This window comes from Macrotis lagotis, chromosome 3 (genome assembly GCF_037893015.1).
Source record: "Macrotis lagotis isolate mMagLag1 chromosome 3, bilby.v1.9.chrom.fasta, whole genome shotgun sequence".
Classification (NCBI taxonomy): domain Eukaryota; kingdom Metazoa; phylum Chordata; class Mammalia; order Peramelemorphia; family Peramelidae; genus Macrotis; species Macrotis lagotis.
This window is the reverse complement of record NC_133660.1, coordinates 226,970,295-226,990,359: the sequence shown is the minus strand read 5'-3', so window position 1 is coordinate 226,990,359 and position 20,065 is coordinate 226,970,295. Positions and strand designations below refer to the sequence as shown.

The 20,065-nt window shown below is 35.3% G+C and overlaps 1 protein-coding gene across 4 annotated transcripts in view; it reads right to left on the bottom strand.

The window, feature by feature from the left end:
- The window catches only part of ATRN (attractin), a 229,602-nt gene that overhangs the window by 95,148 nt on the left and 114,389 nt on the right, over positions 1–20,065 (bottom strand). For all 4 annotated transcript variants that reach the window (XM_074229992.1, XM_074229994.1, XM_074229991.1 and 1 more), the window contains exons 19-24: positions 14,522–14,659; positions 12,637–12,730; positions 9,251–9,303; positions 7,599–7,693; positions 7,051–7,129; positions 4,121–4,278 (exon numbers count right to left, since the gene is read on the bottom strand). In XM_074229992.1, the coding sequence (XP_074086093.1) occupies positions 4,121–4,278; positions 7,051–7,129; positions 7,599–7,693; positions 9,251–9,303; positions 12,637–12,730; positions 14,522–14,659 (617 nt within the window). The remainder of the gene's footprint in view (positions 1–4,120; positions 4,279–7,050; positions 7,130–7,598; positions 7,694–9,250; positions 9,304–12,636; positions 12,731–14,521; positions 14,660–20,065) is intronic.

The window sequence follows — 20,065 nt, the reverse complement described above, 5'->3', positions numbered from 1 at the left end:
GCATACCTAAGGTTTCTTCAACAATTCTTTATATAACAAGAATTTTCTGATCATCATAATCACCTTCCTCTAGACATTCTCCATGTTATCAACATTTAAAAAAAATATGGTTCCCAGAACAACTGAACAATATTGTAGATAATGGTTTGTCAGTGCAGAATGTAGGAAGGACTACCACTTTCCTTATTTGGGAAAGCATACATCCATTAATTTCAACTTGGATCAAATTAACTTACTTTCACTTGGTATAAAACCTAATTATACAAAATTCCAAAAGTTTCATCATCCTTATTCTCTGTTTCTTCAGCTGATATCTCGTATTTGATCCTTACCTTTAGTCTTCATAATTAACAACTCCCTAGTCCCCTCCTCAAAGATAAAGCCAGGGAAAATGGTATCTAAGAACATGAAAGTTAAAACAATTTCCACTAAACTATCTGGTCTTTCCTCTGCATATTTTTTTAAAAGAAGATTTAATAATGCCTTTTTGGTTTTATCTTTTCTAGAAATACAACCTACCTGCTACCACTATACCTTGCCTTAAAACAAAGAAGAAGGTAAGCAAAACCAATTGGTACTACCACAGCAGCCATATCTAAGAGTGTATTCAACATTCAGTCAATCTCCCCCACCTCTCTAATGAATGGCAAGAAACAAATGATTCTTTATTCTCTAGGATCAAGATCAGAAATTAAATACCTCAGACTGGTCCAGTTTTTTTTCAGTGTTTTATATCCTTGTAGTCATTACATATATTGTAGTTCTGCCTACTTCTCTCTGTATTTGTTTATACAAGGTCTTCCAACAGTTTTTAAAATTCCTTATATTTCTTACATCTCATGGCCCAATAATATTCCACCACAGTAATATGATTCAGTTCAATTGGCATTTATTAAGTGCCTATTTTGTACAAAACATTGGACTAGGTGATTGGGTGTATCAGTATTGACAAAGTCAGTTGGTAGGTATTTATTGAGTACTTACTAGATACTAGGCTAAGCTATGAACTAGGGATACAAAGAAACACAAAAGTACAAACACCTGTATGGAGCTCACATTGAAGGGAGAAGACCCATAAGAAATTAACTCCCAACTAAGTATATATACAAAATGCAAGAATAAAAAGGAAAGAAAGGTAGAAAAACTCTTAAGATATGACACTGAGGTGACTAATGAAGTGATTTGAAGCATTTTTTCATCTAACTATGGACAGCTTTGATTTCTTCTTTTGGAAACTATATCTTTTGACTATCAATTGGAAATGGCTTTTATTTTTTACAAATTTGACACAGAATATATCTGGCAAATGTGGCTTTTATCAAAAATTTTTGATGCTTCTTCATTCGCTTATGGTATCTGCTGGCAAAATATAGTTTCCCTGATTTGTCTTTTATTTAGGTCTATTTTTGCTTTTTGCTTTGTCTGAGATAATGATTGTTACCCTTACCTTTTTTACTTCCTCTGAAGCATAATAGAGTCAGCTTCAACCCTTTATTTTAACTCTGTGTATCTTTCTGTTTCAAGTTTGGATTGTTAAATTTTGGTTTCTTATCCATTCTATTATCTACTTCTGTTTTATGATTGAGTTCATTCGATTACATTCACAGTTATGATTATTCTGTATTTTTCTCCATCCTATTTTTCTTGTTTCTTTTTCTCTTTTTTTATATCCTGATCCTCCTCAAAAGTCTATGTTGCTTCTAACCAGTCTTCTTTAATCTGTTTCTTTTAACAACTCCCTTCCTCTTATTCCTTCCCCTCTTATTTCCCTATTGTGTAAGTTAGATTTCCTTACAGCTGAGTATATTCCTTGCTTTCTGAACCAATTCTGGTGAGATTGAGGTTCAAGCATTGCCTGCCACCTCCTCCATTTCCCCTTCTACTGTAAATGCTCTTCCTTGCATTCCTCTTTTATGTGAGAAAATTTTCCTCATTCTGCCTCTCCCTTCTTCCTTTCCTACTGTAATTTCCAAGTTCATGTGTAATTTGATTCAGACATTTCCCCCATTTGTAAGTCGTATTTAGTCACTACTACAAATCTCAGTAATGAGTCTTTCCTACTCAATTTGCATTATCTTCACTGATATTAGCTGCATCTCCTATGTTTCTGCCAAACAGTCATACTTTTAAATTCTCTCAAAGAACAAAGATCCACCTTGAGATGATCTTTATCTTCCTGACAGAATATAAGCAATTTGAGGGCAGAAACCTCTTCATTTTTGTCACTGTATCCCCAGTGTTTATGGGTTGATGGACATCTATAAGGATTACCTTCCCTAATTTCCAGAATAGCTACCTTTACACTCTAGAAATACAAGAAGGCAGGATACAGATAGGCCTCTAGCCCTGATTATGTTGTTGTGCTTCTAGGTACCATTTTATTATAAGGGGTAGGTTATACTAGACATTATGACTTTAAGAGGCTGAACATTTTTCTTTTTCATGAGAAATCTTATAATCTCCAGGAAGAACAATGGAAAGACACTCACTCAACTTGTAGTAATAAAACAAGCAGTTACTTATTAAATACTACTTGTTTCAATCACAACTCAGTGACTTGGTCACTAACAACTTTAGATAGTCTCAATTTTCTCTCCCAATTTTGTATGTCTTCTTTTATCTCCTATTACCCCTGTTTGATCTTAAGTTCTTCAAAGAATATAAAATTGCTAAGTCTCATGCAGGTCAAGAGCTTTCATCATCTGAAATATTTCCTCTTTCTGCACAACTATAATAAAAAAAACATCCTGGCTAAACAAAAAAATGCTGATTAATCACTAGGAAGTGTCCAAAGTCAGTCTCAAACTCAAATCTCTGACTCCAAGTATAGTCCACTTCCTTTCTCCTAAATCATGCTGTATTACATAGAAAGCATTGAAAGGTTGTTGAATTGAATGAATGTCACCTTTTGCCTCCTCCATTACAGTATGAACCTAACAACGATATGGAGGTGACTCTGGGCTCTTGAAAGCTCAAGTGCTATTTAGCCCAAGCTAAATAGCCCAAGTGCTATTTAGGTCCAACTTTGCTTGGAAACTTTTAGCAATAGGCTTGAAGATGGGCTGTGTATTTATCACTTATGAACCAGCCGTCTTCATTATTATTAGAAGACTGCCTATTAGCTAATTAAAATTTTGCAGCAATATCAAATTATACAGATATATACAGTTAAAGAAATATAGATTATTCAAGGTATCAGAAAAAATTTTTTTCCCTTTTTTGGCTGATTGTAGATACTAACATCTTCATCAGAAACTTTTCTCTAGAGGTCAATTACAATAAATCTAAGAAATATTAAGTTATCCAATCTCATCCTTTTCAATTCAAGACACTAAAAGGAGCATTTTAATTCAATTCCACAATTTTCTGCGCATGTAATATATGATAGTCATTGCAGCACAGAATTTGCAGACACTGCTATGAGTTGACTATTTCTTTTTTTTTTTTTTAGATTTTTGCAAGGCAAACAGGGTTAAGTGGTTTGCCCAGCTAGGTAATTATTAAGTGTCTGAGACCAGATTTGAACCCAGGTACTCCTGACTCCAAGGCCGGTGCTTTATCCACTACGCCACCTAGCCGCCCCTGACCATTTCTTTATGGTCAATGAAAAATAAAATGAATACAAAAGAAAAAAATGGAATCTATTCCTCTACTCTTGTGTTAAATGGCTAATACATCACCCACTCAAAAAATCTGGTCAGGCAGAAAACCATATTAAGCAAAAGAGAATTACAAGAATGTAATTTCCTTCTATTAGTTTAAAAAGACCTCAGGATTATTATTAAAGGTAGGCCTAGTCTGAATTATGCAAAATTAAAATAAAAGTTTTAATTACTTTTCAGTTCATAGCAATACTAAGTTAACATGACTAGAATACTTGGAATCTGTTATTAATATCTGTCCGATTGACCCAGTAATGGTATATACCAGATCAAGTTCTATAAATCAATTAAAAATAAGTCATTTTATTAAGAGGCTCACTCCCTTCTCCCTTTCACTTTTTGTTATACTATTTACCCAAATCATACTTTTCCTACAAACATTACAAAAGTAAACTAGACTTTCCCAAATTACAAATTCCAAATGTGTTAAATATAACAATGATCAGAGGCAACTGTACCTGAATTTTGATGGGCCAGGTAAAATTGCTGACATAAACAAAGAAAGTGATATTTGGGTGGCTGCGGAAATCAAATTTCTCATTGGAAAAGCTATCTTTGTACTCTTTAATGTTGGTTTTTGAAACAACAGCCATCTCCTCTCCAGCTTGTGTACCAGCTGTTGGGGTGAAAAAGAAGAATAAGTACATTAAACTTTTGTCTACCACATATTATACTTAGTATCCTACTACTTCCTAACCACATCATTCTGAAAAATAACCAAAAGAACAAATATTTTTGTGATAAAATTATAAAGATAAGCTCTGTGGTGACACATACAATTAAAAAGTGCTTTATATCCCTTATAAAACAAACCAAAAATGAAAAGCTTTTCAAAATACTATTCAATTGAGACACCAACCCTATTTTTTTTGCAATATTTCAATTCATATTTTCTATTTTCAACTGTCTTAAATCCTTAAAACATATATGCAAGGGGGCAGCTAGGCAGCTCAGTGGATAGAGCACTGGCCCTGGAGTCAGAAGAACCCGAGTTCAAATTCAGCCTCAGACATTTAATAATTACCTGGCTATGTGATCTTGGACAAGTCACTTAACCCCATTGCCTTGCAAAAAAACCCACATATACAAGGTCTCTGAGTTCATCTATATCCCTCAAACTGACAACTATAAAGAACTTAGAGGAGGTTAGAAAGGTATTTGGAGTGTCACCTAATGCAGTCTTCTGCTCACATGCAAAAAGTCTTCCCAGGGAGATGAAAATTTATTTTCCAAGAACCCTCTCACAAATTTCAATCAGATCCCCCAACAGTGAAACCCTTCTAAGACACAAAAGAATTGAAAGGAATCTCAGAGAGCATCTTGATACAGATAATCCATACCTATGAAAGGTATACGATTCTAATTTTTTATTGTGAGGGCTATAAAACTTCAGATCATATATCCATTTTGAACTTATTGGGAATTTCATGTAAGTACTTGCCTAAGTCTGATTTCTTCCAAATAATTTTCCAGGGTTCTCAGCAGTTCTTAAAAATAGGGAGTTCTTTCCTTGGTAATTTATATTTATAGATTTTTTTTTTAAACTCTAGGTTAGTGAGTTCAATTATTTTGGATTCTTTCTTGCCTAGGTTGTTAGGCTGATTTGTTTTTCTATTTTTTTAATGAGTTCTAAATGGGTTTTGACGAATGCATCTTTATGATACAGCTTGAGGTCTGAAAATTCAATTTCCCTTTCATTTCTAGCTTTTTAAAAATTATTTTTCTATTTTTAGATATTGTGGTTTCCCCCCCAAAGGAATTTTATTATTTTGTCTAAGTCTATAAAAGTATCTTTTGGTAGTTTGACAGGCATAGCACTAAATTTATAAAGTGACTTTGATAATATTGTCAGTTTTATTACATTAGCATAGCAAGTCACAAATATTAAATAGTCTTTCTTTAAACAAATTTTGTCACTTTGGGTACTGAGTTGCTTATGGAAAATGACTTAAAAACTATGCATTTCGCAGTTATTTTGAATATGAATTCCCTTGCTATTATTGACTCCTCAGTTTTGTTATCATTCTACAGACTACAGCATTGGAAGTTTAACAAAGTATTTCATATATATGTTATTCTCACAATAATTCTATAAGACAGGTACTTCAGGTGCTATTATTGCTACTTTACAGTAATAAAGCAAAGACTTGGGGAAGGTAGGTGATTTGCCTCGTAATCAGCAAATCCAGAATGGGGACCTCTAATTTTTAAAACCAATTTTCTTTTAACTGTACCACCACTGTTGTCTTGGTAATTTGTAACTTGGTAATTCCTGTCCTCTGAACAGTAAATAATAAATCTTCAGGGCTTGAAGATACCACAGGCTCCTTTTCAAGGGCAAACATCGCCCAATTGCTCCATAGCTTTTCTCATAGGCACTTTTCACCATCTATACACTACCCCTTAAGCTCTTCAGAACTGCTATACAATTTTTTTTGCAAAGATATAAGCATTGCATTATTATGACCACAGATGAATTTTTGGATATGAGCAGTGTATCATGTTTGAGTTTTGTCTGGACTAACTCCATTAATGATGTGGGATCAAAGTTCATGTGTACTTTTTCTACACAGAAAACATATGCCTGCTATGTATTAAAAGGTAAACCAGTCTTTTGTTATATGCAAAGCCTGCCTTTTCTTAGTCTTTTGTTTATAGTTGGATTCCCCATTCCCCCAAACACGGAATTAGCTTGAAGCTGACTCCCATAAATTTCCTTGTCTTTAAAATCATTCTGTGGCTCTATCTTGTCTGAACATATAAGTTTCATCCTCTCAAGACATGTCAGGAATGATTAATGCATTGTAAGAGTGCTACCCAAATAGTCCTGGATCCAAATGCTTAAAATATTTATGAAACAGCTTATGGTACATGCAAGTAACCACAAAAGGGGATAGTCTATTCAGAGGAAAACCTCAGGCTCTGGAGAGTCTGGAATGAAAGGATCACTGAAACAGGAGTAATTTTTATTTATTTTTTTGATTTTTGCAAGGCAATGGGGTTAAGTGACTGCCACCTAGCTACCCCCATGTGTTAACTTTTCAATCCAATAGTAACAGTTATTTCAATAATGATTTAAGGTTTGCAAAGTACTTTCCTCACAACAACTCAATGAGATAGGTAGTTACAGATTAGAGAACTGAGATTTAAGAATGATTAAAATTGACAATATTAGAAACTGAACTTGGGAGTACCTAATCTTAACTCCAATATGCTTTCCAACACCCTGTCTCTTCTACCTTTATTCTTTTTATCTTTTCACTTTCCAACCTTCAAAACATTTTCACTACTGGGCACATAACTAAAATAAAAAGACTGGATGTTATATTTCCAGATTCTAAAGTCAAACATATTTTAGTTCTTTGCAATAACTAAGTATTTTACTAACCTGTAAAGCTTGTTGCCCAAGTAATGTTGAGGTTGAAGTTTTTTGAGGCATTGATAAACATATCCAAGTCCCTATTTTGCTGATCAAAAATAGAAAGTCATGTTACTAAGTAATATTAGAACAATTTGGAGATTTTACAGGAAAGCCATGGTTAAATTTCATTACTATCAACTTTCCCAATTACAGAGGAACTTACATTTGACTAGTGTCTCATGAGAAACCCAAAACTTTTGAGAAGAGCAAGTGTTGACAGGGGGAAAGCAATTCCCAGGTGATTTTCCTTAAGCTGAGCTACAAATCCAAAATAAAATTCAATTTCCCTGCCATAAAGGTATGAAGGAATTATTGCTCCATAAAATGTACATATGGTCCAAGAAAGCATTTTTTTTAAAAAAGATTCCAAGTGATGACAGAAGAGTACTATCTTTTTTAAACTAATGGAAGAAAATCAACCCTGAAAACTATTATGTAATATTCCCTCTACCCTTAACCTCATACAAAGAATCATCACAAACATCCAGAGAAACATTAGGTCATCTTGATCATACTTCTTCAGGTGTAGCCACAAAATTGATAGCTGTGTAATAACGATCATCCTCTTGGGACAGACTAAAGGTGAACTGATAGTCAATAAGAAGTGTATCTGTGGGGGGAAAATTTATGCAGTTTTAGAAACCAATAAACCTGTAGAGTAAAAAATTGGAAAGTAAAAAAAAAACAAGCTAGCATTTAAAGGAAAACAATGTAGGCAAAATGTCTCTTCTGTAATAGTGACAGGGAGGCCTGGTTACTATTATTTGATTCAGCTCCATACTAAGTCTCAATAGCCAGAAAGAATTCCTAAAGCTCAACACCACCAAAAATTGACTAGTAGCCAAAGTTCTTGTTAAAAAGGAGGCTCTGCTATCCTTATATTAACTTCAAGCACCCATCCTTACTCAACTGGTCCTTTGCTGTTTTATGACTTTAGTTTTGGGTTTTGGGTTTCAGTTTATGAAAGGTCCCTCCCCGTGTTGATCTCTTAACCCTCTAAGGAAATAGGGAATTCCTCATTTCTACCCTGTTGAGTCTTCTGATTGCTATGGACTAAGTCCCTCTAAATTCTCAAAGGATTTCTGCCCTCATCTCCAGCTTAGATAATACTTCCTGATGCAACTGGTCATTTCTCCATCCTTTTAAATTCTGCCTTTTGCTTTGATACAACATTGCCTTGAATATACAGATTATTTTGAGACATCAATATTTAAAACAGGGGCCAAAGAAATGCATTCAGAATTGCCATGAAATCCTGAACTATTCTCTCAGGTTCAATTAGTGCTTCATTTTCATTAGAATTATTTGTACATTTCAATTCTGAAGGACAACAATGGGGAGTCTGTGGAATTTAACAATGCTCATAAAACCTTTCACAAAACTTAAAGTTTTAAATAAATGTGAGTAATTTTTTATAAAACAATGAAAAGTGAAAAGCAGTTCAAATATAATGGAGTTAAGACTGATAAAATCTTTGGGGCTTTGTTTTACAGGAAGAATACAAACTGAGCTCATGATTTCTGCACTCTGCTCAGAGTAGACCCTGAATAAATGCTAATCTGAAGTTAACCTAATAGCTCATGTGATAATACCTGCTTTGCAATTAAGTGGCATTTTTTATTCCAAGAAAATGAACGTACTTCACAGAAGTGCTTATCCATAGACACCTTCTAGAGAATGCTCAAAGCTTCTGCCAAATCATATAGTAGGGCCCAATTGTGTTTCAGGAATTATATTTATAAATATAATTTTAACTAACCTTAAGTATGGTTATTAATTTGCATTTTAATGCTTATTTTGGTTTCTGAACTTGTTCCCCAGCATATTCAATAAAGATCTTGACAACTAGTCTACCACAAATCACTAATTCCTGTTTAAAACTTCTTCAGTATGGCAAAGGTTCATAGAGTAAGCAGAATTACAAAAAAGAGATGAAGGGGGAAAAAAAGGCCCCAGAGTATCAGCAAATAGTGACCACTACCCTTCAAACCAAAACAGTCATTTAAGGGATCTATTAAGACCCAGGGCACTAACCTTTAGTAGACAAGCCAAAAGCTCCTACATTCAGATTCCTACCAGAGTCCCTTGTTCTGCTGACTTATAAAAAAGGTGCCTGGTAAACACTCAAACATGTTCCCAATCAAACAGGAAAGGTAGAAATACTCACAGTAACATGTTCCTTTAAGAGGATTTCCTTGATAACGATTTTCTACTTCACATCTAGAAAAAAATTAAGATTTATCATTTTTTTATTGATGAAAAAGTAGTTTTTATATTAGGAGACTTAAAATCAAATAGACTCAGAGAACTCAAGTCTCATCCATATCAAACAAGTAAAAAACTGTTTTTCAAGGCAATGAAGTCACTTTTTTCACTTATATCCCACTCTTGGTCACATAAGTCTACAGTCATTCTGTTTTTTCTGTTTCTCCAACAATCCAGACAAATATTTATTCTCTGGGAGAACATCTAGTAAAAAAAAATGGGGCAGCTAGGTGGCACAGTGGATAGAGCACTGGCCCTGGAGTCAGGAGGACCTGAGTTCAAATTTGACCCCAGACACTTAATAATTACCTAGCTGCATGGCCTTGGGCAAGCCACTTAACCCCATTGCCTAGCAAAAACCTAAACAAACAAACAAACCTATACATTAAACAAATACTGAAAAACCAAATCAGGCTAATGCAGACTGAATAAAAAAAAGAGAAATTTAAATTTAAATTACAAATTCTTCATTTATACCTTTAAGTCATTTTTTGCCCTTTGGGAAATCAAAACCCTCTCCAAAGCAGATTATTCATACATAAGTAGTGAAAATACTTTCTAATTTGTCATCTCTAAATTATTTTTCTATGTTCCCTAAGTAGTTTGCTCCCATTTTCAAAAATGTCATGTGAAAACAATAATCTTAGTTTATTTAGAGTCAAATAAACCTGTTTCCTATTTGAAAAATAACTTGAATACTTTAAGGAACAGCATATTCAATAAAGATCTCGATTTCAACTAGTCCACCACAAATCAATAATTCTTATTTAAAACTTTTTCAGTATAGCAAACCTAGAAACCTACATAGCACATCAAGGAGGGCCCATGATAGGCAAATGTTCTCTATCCTTCCACAACTGTCATCTCAGACAATACCAAAGTTATGGGTTAAGATCCCTTCTGACAAGAACCAGGTGGCCCCTACACTGTGCTCACTACAATTTTGAGGGGTAAAGATGCAGGCCAATCGCTCTGCCTTGAAAATGTGACCCTGTCCCTCTTTTAAGGAGAATCTAGGATGAAGATGACAGAATTACATAAAAAAATCTCTTTTAAGGGAAATTGAAATTCTCCAAGCATACAGGTCTATGAGCCTCAATATTTTATTACTTTATACCTAATCCTGGAGAAGAGATGTATAGTGGATTTTATTATATCACCTTTAATTTAATCTTGGTTTTAAAAACCAAAATGGGATCCACTAGTAGCCTTCTCTTCAGAATTTATTAGCAGTATAAGACATGCAAAGAATATACTTTGGTAAAACACTAAAATCAAACCAAGCAATTCTCCTAAGACACAGATCCCCAGTCTAATAAATAGAACTGGCAGTCTATTATAGGGACAGTTTTATTATCTGCAAAATAACAGCAAGTTCAGTGGATACATGCTTATTTATAAGATATTGCTGTTAGATACTATAGCAGTCATAAATATTTCTTTTTATCCTTGAGACTTTCTCGTAAAGAAAAAGGAGAAAAAAGAATTTGCTGAATGAGTCTTTCCTCTAAAGCAGTCCTCCCTAAGAACTATGCTAGCTAGGTACTACCACAAAGAGATGGGATGTTTCTTCTTTGACCCATTTGTTTCTTTTTTTTTCAATTTTTTTTTTTTGCAAGGCAAACGGGGTTAAGTGGCTTGCTCAAGGCCACACAGCTAGGGCATTATTAAGTTTCTGAGACGGGATTTGAACCCAGGTACTCCTGACTCCAGGGCCGGTGCTTTATCCACTGCACCACCTAGCCGCCCAACCCATTTGTTTCAAAGCCTCTATTCAGAATATTCTGGTTCTTCTACCTCCAGGAAATGGGAGAAGAAATGTTTTAAACAAAAATTTGTCTTTCTTCCTCTCTCCGGTTCAGTTGACAAATCCTGACTGGCTAAAAGTAAGCATGGAATTGTAGAGAACACACAAATAAGTTCATTCCAATATGCACAGGTCAGGGAATACCAAATGTTGGTAGACTGATTTCTGGTTTAAAAAATAGTCACTTTCATTTGGAGGTGTGAAGAAGAAATTCACTTTGGGTCCTGAAGAACTATGATAACACTCAGCCAGAAACTTGATCACTTTCCAATTTATTTAATATAGACTTTGAATTATCTGGCTCTTCTATATAATTTCTGTGTTTAATATTCTTTTTCTTATGAATAAGCTCTAGAAAATACACTCATGACCTTGAATATGTGGCAGCAGGGATAAAATGGAAAAAAGGGAGTATCTTACCCCTGGCTAATGCTCAAAGGATGGTGGCAATACCGGAAGGGAGGACAGAGAAAAGATAATAAATCTCTGATCTCAAGAAATCAAGTAAGCTTAGGAATCAACAGGGTCAGAGTGTCATAACTAAAACTAGATTTTAGATATCAGTAAAGTTTTTGAAGCATAATAAGAATGAAGTCCAAGGTCAAAAGTTCCTAAACTTGTTGATCTCATACTAGGAATGTTATTTAACATTATTATGAAAGTAGTTTTGACCCTATAGATCTCTGAAAGGGATTGGGAAACCTTTTGGGGTCCCCGATCATTTTTGGAGAATATTGTTGTAGGCCAAAAAAAGGGAATTCAGTTCCACTCTCCCTTTTTAAGTCAGTCATAAGGAAGAATTGAGTCCAAAAGACTCATGGAGCAGGATGAATTTTTCATACTGCAAAACTGGAAGTCAACCATTCTTTCTTTCCTTGAACAAGAGAATTAGCTGCTTCAATTATGGGTAAGGGTGATAACCAATAGGTTAAGTTCTCTAAATATGAAGTATAAACTATGGATTTCCTGGGGTTAATAGTACCCACACTGTGATGATCTCCACTAGAATTTAGAATCCACCACTGAAACTGAGAATAGGATATAAGTGAAATTTCAAATCAATCAATTAGATAGGAAAGAATGCTGGACTTTGAGCTAAAGAATTAGGATCAAATCCTGGTTATGTCAAGTAACACTTGTCTAACCTAGGGCAAATAATTTAAACTATTTGAGTCTCAGTTTCTCAGCTGTAAAATATGAAAACTAAACTAGAAGGTTGCTCTTAGTTCTTCCAACTCTACATTTATGATTCTATCATTATTTTTGGTCAGTTTTTGAACAAATATGGTGAAAGGAGGCAAATCTTAAGTCTAAAAGACTTTGATCATAACTTTAACAGATTTCTTTGCCTTCCTGTCATTAGCAAAAATCACTTATATGTAGCTGACTATAAATACTAAATGAATGTAATTACATTTGTTAAAAATCAATTGTCCTACCAGGATTCCAAATTCAGTATAGTACAAGGAGGTGATACTCACAATTGGCATTCATCTCCTTTGATTCCTTTGGTGGTGCAGAAACACTTGCCTGAATTTGTATTACAGAGGGAAGCATGACCATTACACTTGCAAGCTGTGAAAATTAAAGAAAACAGAGCTTTATATTTGGGTAAAAAAAATCAGTTTCCAATCAGCCTATAAAACCACTTTAATTGAAAAATGAAAGAGAAAGAAAAGGGATAGCAATTGGATGGTGAAAAATTTTCAATCAGTAAATTTAACACAAAGGTCAAGCACTGATGGTACTGAATTAAGCAGAGACCTGAAGATTGACTCTAGTCATTCTCAGGAGGTAGTATCAACTTTTATCAGTTATTCTACAAGAAGAGTTATCTTTCCAAGCTTCCAACTCTTACTATTCTTTCAGGACTTTTTCAGATTTCTCATTTATCACTCTTTTTAAAAAAAGTTATGAACTTTAAATGTAAATACTTCAATGTACAAAGAATAGAAAAAGAGAACTGGATATTAAACTGAACTTCTATTACATAGTTTTTTGAAAATACAAATTAAATTTTTAGGGTTTTTTTTTTTGCAAGGCAAATGGAGTTAAGTGACTTGCCCAAGGCCACACAGCTAGGCAATTATTAAGTGTCTGAGGCTGGATTTGAACTCGGGTACTCCTGACTCCAAGCCCACTCCAAGACGACTTTCTCAGAATGTTTTCAAATGAATAGAATAAAATACACTGAATTACAAAGAAAAACAACCATACTTGAAACAGTTATCAAAATATTTTAAAGTATTTCTTTAGAAATATAAATTTTTAAAGTTCATGAATCCTATTCCAGATACTCTTTTTAAGACATTACATTGTGATGGTACTGTTCCTACATGTCTAAACAATTCATCCCAATCTCCTTCACCCTCTATATCCTGCATTATATATAACAGTGAGCATTTCTACAGCTCACAACAGCTATATAGATGCTATATTATCACCATTTTTACAGTTGAGGAAACTGAGGTAAACAGGTTAATTGATTTGGCCAGGGTCTGGGAATGCAGGTCTTCCTGATTCCAATTCCAGTGAAGGACTCTCATATATTCCAACTTCAATTTCAAGGGAAAGCTTCAAATTTACACTTATTTGTCCTCTAAATTATTTTCTTTATCTGGAATGCCCTCTCAACTCCTCTCTCTTTCCAAATTCTACCTAACCTTTTAAAGTCTCTCACATCATACTTTACTTCATCAAGTCTTCCCTGAATAATTGGGGCCACATTTATCTCCTTTGCCTTTACATTTCCAGGACAATTAGAGATGATCATGGAACATTACATAAAGGGGGGCTTCAAGGCTCTATCTTTTTGTAAAAATTAAGAGACATAATAGGTTAAATCAACACCAATATTAATAACTATAGTACTTTTACACATCACTGGCATCACTCAGACATCAGTTGTGGAACCAACACATACTATATTCTGAGGCATCTCAGACATAACTAGGAGACTTCTCAGAGTTTAGAGAATTTTTCTAGGCTACAAAAATGCAATTTAAATAGAGTTCTAATGAAACATTTCACATGCTATCAGAAAATTCAGTACAGTATTTAAATACTAGAAAACTGGTTTATATGAGTGATTTAGTTAATATGAATACAATATAGACTCTAGCTAATATTACTTTTCAATTTTACATGTTTTTCCTCCAAATATGTAATTGTTATTATTTTTATACTTTTAATCTTCATAGATGGGAAAACTTACAATGTTTAAAGTATACTGAAAATAGTAAATTCTGCTAAGAAATGTAGCACTCACATATTTGCTTTGTCAAAATGTCAGACCTCAATTTTTTAATTTAATAAATACAGCATTATTAATTAGATTTATATTTAACAAAACTAGATTTCACTTACGCTGACATGTTCCTCCATTTGTAGGATCACCATAGAAGCCTGATATACATGTCTCACAGTGTTTGCCTGTTGTTAGATTTTCACACTTTTCACAGATGCTCTCATTGATACATTTACTGTGTCCATTACATTGGCACGCTAGGGGAAGAAAAGAAATTCAGGATAGCAACAACTTCACAGCAAAGAAGCAATAAATCCTCTAAACTTATGGACTTGGGCTACTTAAGTCTTCCAAAGTTATAGCTATCTGAAGCAGCTTGCTGGATTTAGAATGTCATGAGAATAAAAAAGCAAAAAAGCAAAGCATAACGGACTTGTTCATCCCTCCCCTCCTCCCCAAAAAATGCACCCTGATCACTTTAGGGAGAGAGTAAAAGAGAAAATAAACATACTAAATGCAGCCTTTGGGTTGGAACACAGAAATCTAAAGAGACTATTGCATTATATGCTATTAAAGACCAAGAGAAAACAGGGAAATAGATAAAGAGTTTGAGCTCTGATAAGCAGCTGACAGAGCCATGACATGGTAATGATGATTGGATAATTGGCCAAAAGTAGTTATATTTTGGCTTGCCTTCATGATAGTTTTGACCTTCAAAAGTGAAGGAAATAATTAAAGGTGGTGTGTTTCTATATCTTATTCTATATCTTATTCTCATCGACAAGGAAGAAATGAATGATTGAGTGGATATGATAGGAACTCTAAGAGAAATTAGTCAACTAGTATTCATTAATGAAATTGCTATGTTTCAGTAACTGTGTTAAGTACTGAGAATACAAAAAAAAAAAACGTCCCTCCTCATCAGGAGTTCACAATCTAACAGAGGAGACAACAAGCAAACAAGTATGAATAGACAAGACCTATATAGAATAAATTGGGGGTAGTCTCAGAGGAAAGGTACTTAGATTAAGGAGGACTGGGAGAGGGTTCCTGAATAAAGTCAGATGTTAGCTGAGACTTGAAGGAGGCCAGGAGGCAAAAAGTTCCAGGCATGAGAACAGTCAGAGAAAATGCTTTGAGTCAGGAGAGGAAGGGTCATGAGAGAGGACTAGCAAGAAAGAGATCACCAGATTACCAAGTGTGGTGAGGGGAATAAGATATGAGAAAGTGAGAAAAATAAGAAGGGTAAAATTTACAAAGGGCTTTAATCAAACAGAATTTTATATTTGATTCTGGAGGCAACAGGGAATCACTAAATTTTATAAATAGAGAAGGTGAGATAGTTAGAACTGTGCTTTAGGAAGATCACTTGGCAGCTGAGAGGAAGATAGATGAGGAAGCCTTGAGGCAGGGAGACCAACCAGCAGGTTATTTGAGTATTCCAACCATGGAAGGAAGAGGGTCTATGCTAGTGATGGCAGTGTCAGAGGAGAGAAGGGGGCACCTGTGAGAGATGTTACAAGGAAAAGACAACTGACTGGATATGCAGTTGTAACAGAGTGAGAAATGAAAGATGAAAGTTATGTTGTGACCGTGGGGGAATCACTCTTAGTATCTGAGATACAGAAAGAGGGGACTGTTGGGCAAAGTCAGAGACTCACCTAGAGGTGCAAAGAAAAGACTGAAGAGAAAAAAAGAGAAGTTTGTCACCTAACATTTCACAGGAAAGTCAAGCCAAGAGAGCTAGAAAGCTCTCAAGAATAAAATTTTAGAGAGAGAAACAATTTTGCTAAGTATAAAAAGAAGGCATTACCTAAAGAGAAGAGATGTGGATTTACAAGAGTTCACTCATCTGGATTACATTTTAAAAAAACATATACAAATGAAAGCAAGGGTAGGTGATAAAGAATGAACAAAAAACATGTAAAAAAATGTCAGAAACACTAAGTTTAAAACTGATTTAGGCTAGCAAAAAAAATAATGCTCTTCTGTTGATTTTTAGCTATTCTAGGAAAAAAGTTAATAAAAGAAAAAGGAGAAAAACTATTCAGGATGAATGAGAAACTAACTACTGGTGGAAAGCATCAGAACTGCTCAAGCATTATTTCACTTCTATTTTGTCAGGAAAAAAACGCCTAGTTGGGAGTTAATATCTAATATAAATAAGGAAATAATAGGATCCTAGGACTCAAGGTCCAGATGTGAAAAGTGGCTACCTAGTCCAAATACTTCAATTATAAGGTAGGAACTAAGGTCAAGAGTTAGGTGACATGATCAAAGTGATACAAAGCAGCAGAGCCAAAATTTGAACCCAGGTCTTCTATGTCTAAATCCATTGTCCTTTCTACTGTAAAATATTGTCCTTGATGTCACCAGTGTCAGATAAACTTCATTCTAGTCTGGACACAGATTGGCAGATGTAATTGGATGTAAATGCCAAGGCACTGTTACTGATTTTTTAAAGACAGAAGAGAAAGAAGTGACTAAGGGCTAAGAAGAACAAATGTCCCAATTTTCTAGAGAAAAAAGTGAGTCAGCAAACTATAGGTCAGTGATTCCAATTTCAATTTTGGGCAAAAGTCTAATTATTAAAGGAATGTTAATGAACAGGTAGGAAATGAAGCCCTGATTACAAAAGCTTAGCATGGCTTCATCAAGAACAACTAATTCATGGCAGATAAACCTTTTTTTTTTGAGAGGACTGTTAGACTAGCAGACTGAGGAATGCTACAACCAAAGCTTCACTATATAAAAGCAAAGCATTTAACAAAGTCTTTACTAGACTTGAAGACAACAGAGATATAGGATTATGTAATCCTAGAATGACAGATTCAGAGTTGAAAGTAATACTAGTGATCATCCAGTCTTTTATCTGATTTGACATATGAGGAAGTGAGGACAAGAAAAGTTAACTCACAGATGATAAAGCAATGATTCACATCTGGGTTCCTTGAATGACAAATGTAGTACTGTTTCCACTGTAGTATGCCACTTCTATTAATACACATCAGGTACATACAGAATGGCTTGACTAGCTAGACTCTAAAATTAGTCAGTCACTAACAATTTGATGTCAGCTTGGAAGGGTTAGGATAACCAGTGCCCAAAGACTTGCACTTGGCACCCCATTCTATTTATCATTTTTGCCAATGATTTGGCTAAAGGCATAGACAGCAAACTTGTCAGATGTGCAGATAGCACAAAGTTGGAGGGCCAGGGAGAAAGAGAAGATGAAGAAAACATTAAGTGACCAAATCAGATACAAAGAGACCTTTACAGTCTTTGATCAGAGTCACTTAGGATGAAATTGAATAGATAAATGTCAAATCTTATAAAAGACAAAAAAAATTACATTAATGTAACTCAATTACATTAATAGGGAGGCATAGGAGAGATCTTCACATAAAAACTGTATACCACTTTCAGAAGTTGATGTAGGGGAAATTTCTGCTCAACTACAAACTAGACAGTTTTTGTCAACCCTTCTATTTCTATGAAAATACTGAATAGCATACACATATAAACAGAATTGATCATGTGAGAAAAGGAATTTTTTTTTAGGTTTTTTGCAAGGCAAATGCGGTTAAGTGGCTTGCCCAAGGCAATACAGCTAGGTAATTATTAAGTGTCTGAGGTTGCATTTGAACTCAGGTACTCCTGACTCCAGGGCTGGTGCTCTATCCACTGCGCCACCTAGCCACCCCAACAAAAGGAATTTTACTTAAATAGTCATCACACTGATCTACAAATGATAAAATTGAAAGTAATGGATGCTTGCAAAGAAAACTTCCTAAAGTATTACACAGTAGTGACACATTCTTTTATGTACCATTTTAAATACAAAATATTGGATAGCGTAAATTCTATTACAAATAAAAGAGGTCATTTATGTGGTTGTTGGTGTCTGAGGGTTTTTTTTTTTTATCTTTTGGAACCCTGTAAAACTAAAAATGATCCCCCATAGTTTGATCATCAACTGGGACTTGAGAGTAGGGAAAGGAATAAGCATTTTTACTGCACCTGCTAGACATTGTACTGAGTACTTTTTAAAATATTATCTCTTTTTATCCTCACAACAATCACGTGAGGCAAGTTCTATAGAAGAAACAGGATGAAAAGTGATCCAGGGTCACAGACAATTAAGTGCCTAAGGTTAGATTTTCCTGACTACAGGCCAAGAGCTCTATCACTGTACTGCCTAGCTCATTTAAATGTCATATACTTAGTGGAGATTTTATATTTACAAGATTTGACCTTTCAAAAGGTTACAACAGACTTACTGATGGAAGGGTGCATGTAGCTACCTATTATCTAGGAAAGGTGCATAAAACTTCATTCTATTCATTCAGAAAATATGCACAAGTAGGCAGCAGAAAAAATTTGGCAATTTTTCTACAATACAGCAAAATAATGAGCAAAGCTCTTATTAAAATGTACACATTGGGGCAGCTAGGTGGTGTAGTGGATAGAGCACCAGCCTTGCAGTCAGGAGTACCTGGGTTCAAATCTGGTCTCAGACACTTAATAATTACCTAGGTGTGTGGCCTTGGGCAAGCCACTTAACCCCATTTGCCTTGCAAAAACCTAAAAAACGAAAGTACATATCATTAGGGAAAACTAATCTTACATGAAATAAATACTCCAGGGGGCACAGCCAACATGGTGACAAGAGAGGATCATCTCTTAGGCACTCTCTCATAAAACTTATAAACTAAGGACTCTAACTACATTTTCAAGAGACAGAACCCACAGAGGGACCCAGTGAGGAAGTTCTCCTACTCAAGGTAACTTGGAAAAGAGTAGAAAGGCTCTGCCCCCGGGGTTGGAGGGGCATCCCTCCAAAGGGGTGGCCTGCCAGAGCAAAAGAACTTCAGCCTCCCAGGCACTGGGAGCCACAGCTCGTAGTGGGGGAGTTTCCTGAGCTATGCCCTGGGGAGCATGGGGCACAACTTGGGGGCACAGCAGGGGGACCTCTGCCAGAGCGAGCAGATGAAGCCCAGCTCTCAGGGCACACAGCAAGCAGGTGGCCAAGGTAGTCCAGATCCAGGAAACAGAAGCAGGTGGAGCCAGTAAGCAGGAGCCTCCAGGACATGAGCCCATTGAGCCCAGGGAGGGTAGTGAAGAGAGAGACTGCCGAGCTCTGTCCTCTGCCCCCTGGAACAGGATGCTGGGGTTCTGACCACATTCAGATCCTGATCTCAGTTTAGGACCCCCCATAAAACAGCAGGGCTCCCCCACCTCAGTCCCATGGTGGGCAAGGGGCGCTTATGGTCATTCACAGACCAGAGTGTCCCAAAAGCTCAGGAAGCACCTCAAAACCAGGCTCAAGCTGGGAAAATGAGTAAACAGAGAAAAAAGAGGAACACCATTAAGAAATACTTTGCCTGTGAGGCAAAGAAAGACCAAAATACTCAATTTGAAGATGAGGAAGCACAAGCTCCTGCATCTAAAGACTCCAAGAAAAAAACAGAAATTGGGCTCAGGCTATGACAGAGCTCAAAAAAGACTTTGAAAATCAAATTAGGGAGATAGAAGAAAAACTGGGAAAAGAAATGAGAGAGATGTAGGAAAAAACATGAAAATGAAGTCAGCAGCTTAGTCAAGGAAATCAAAAAAAAATGCTGAAGAAAATAGCATGCTAAAAACCAGCTTAGGTCAAATGG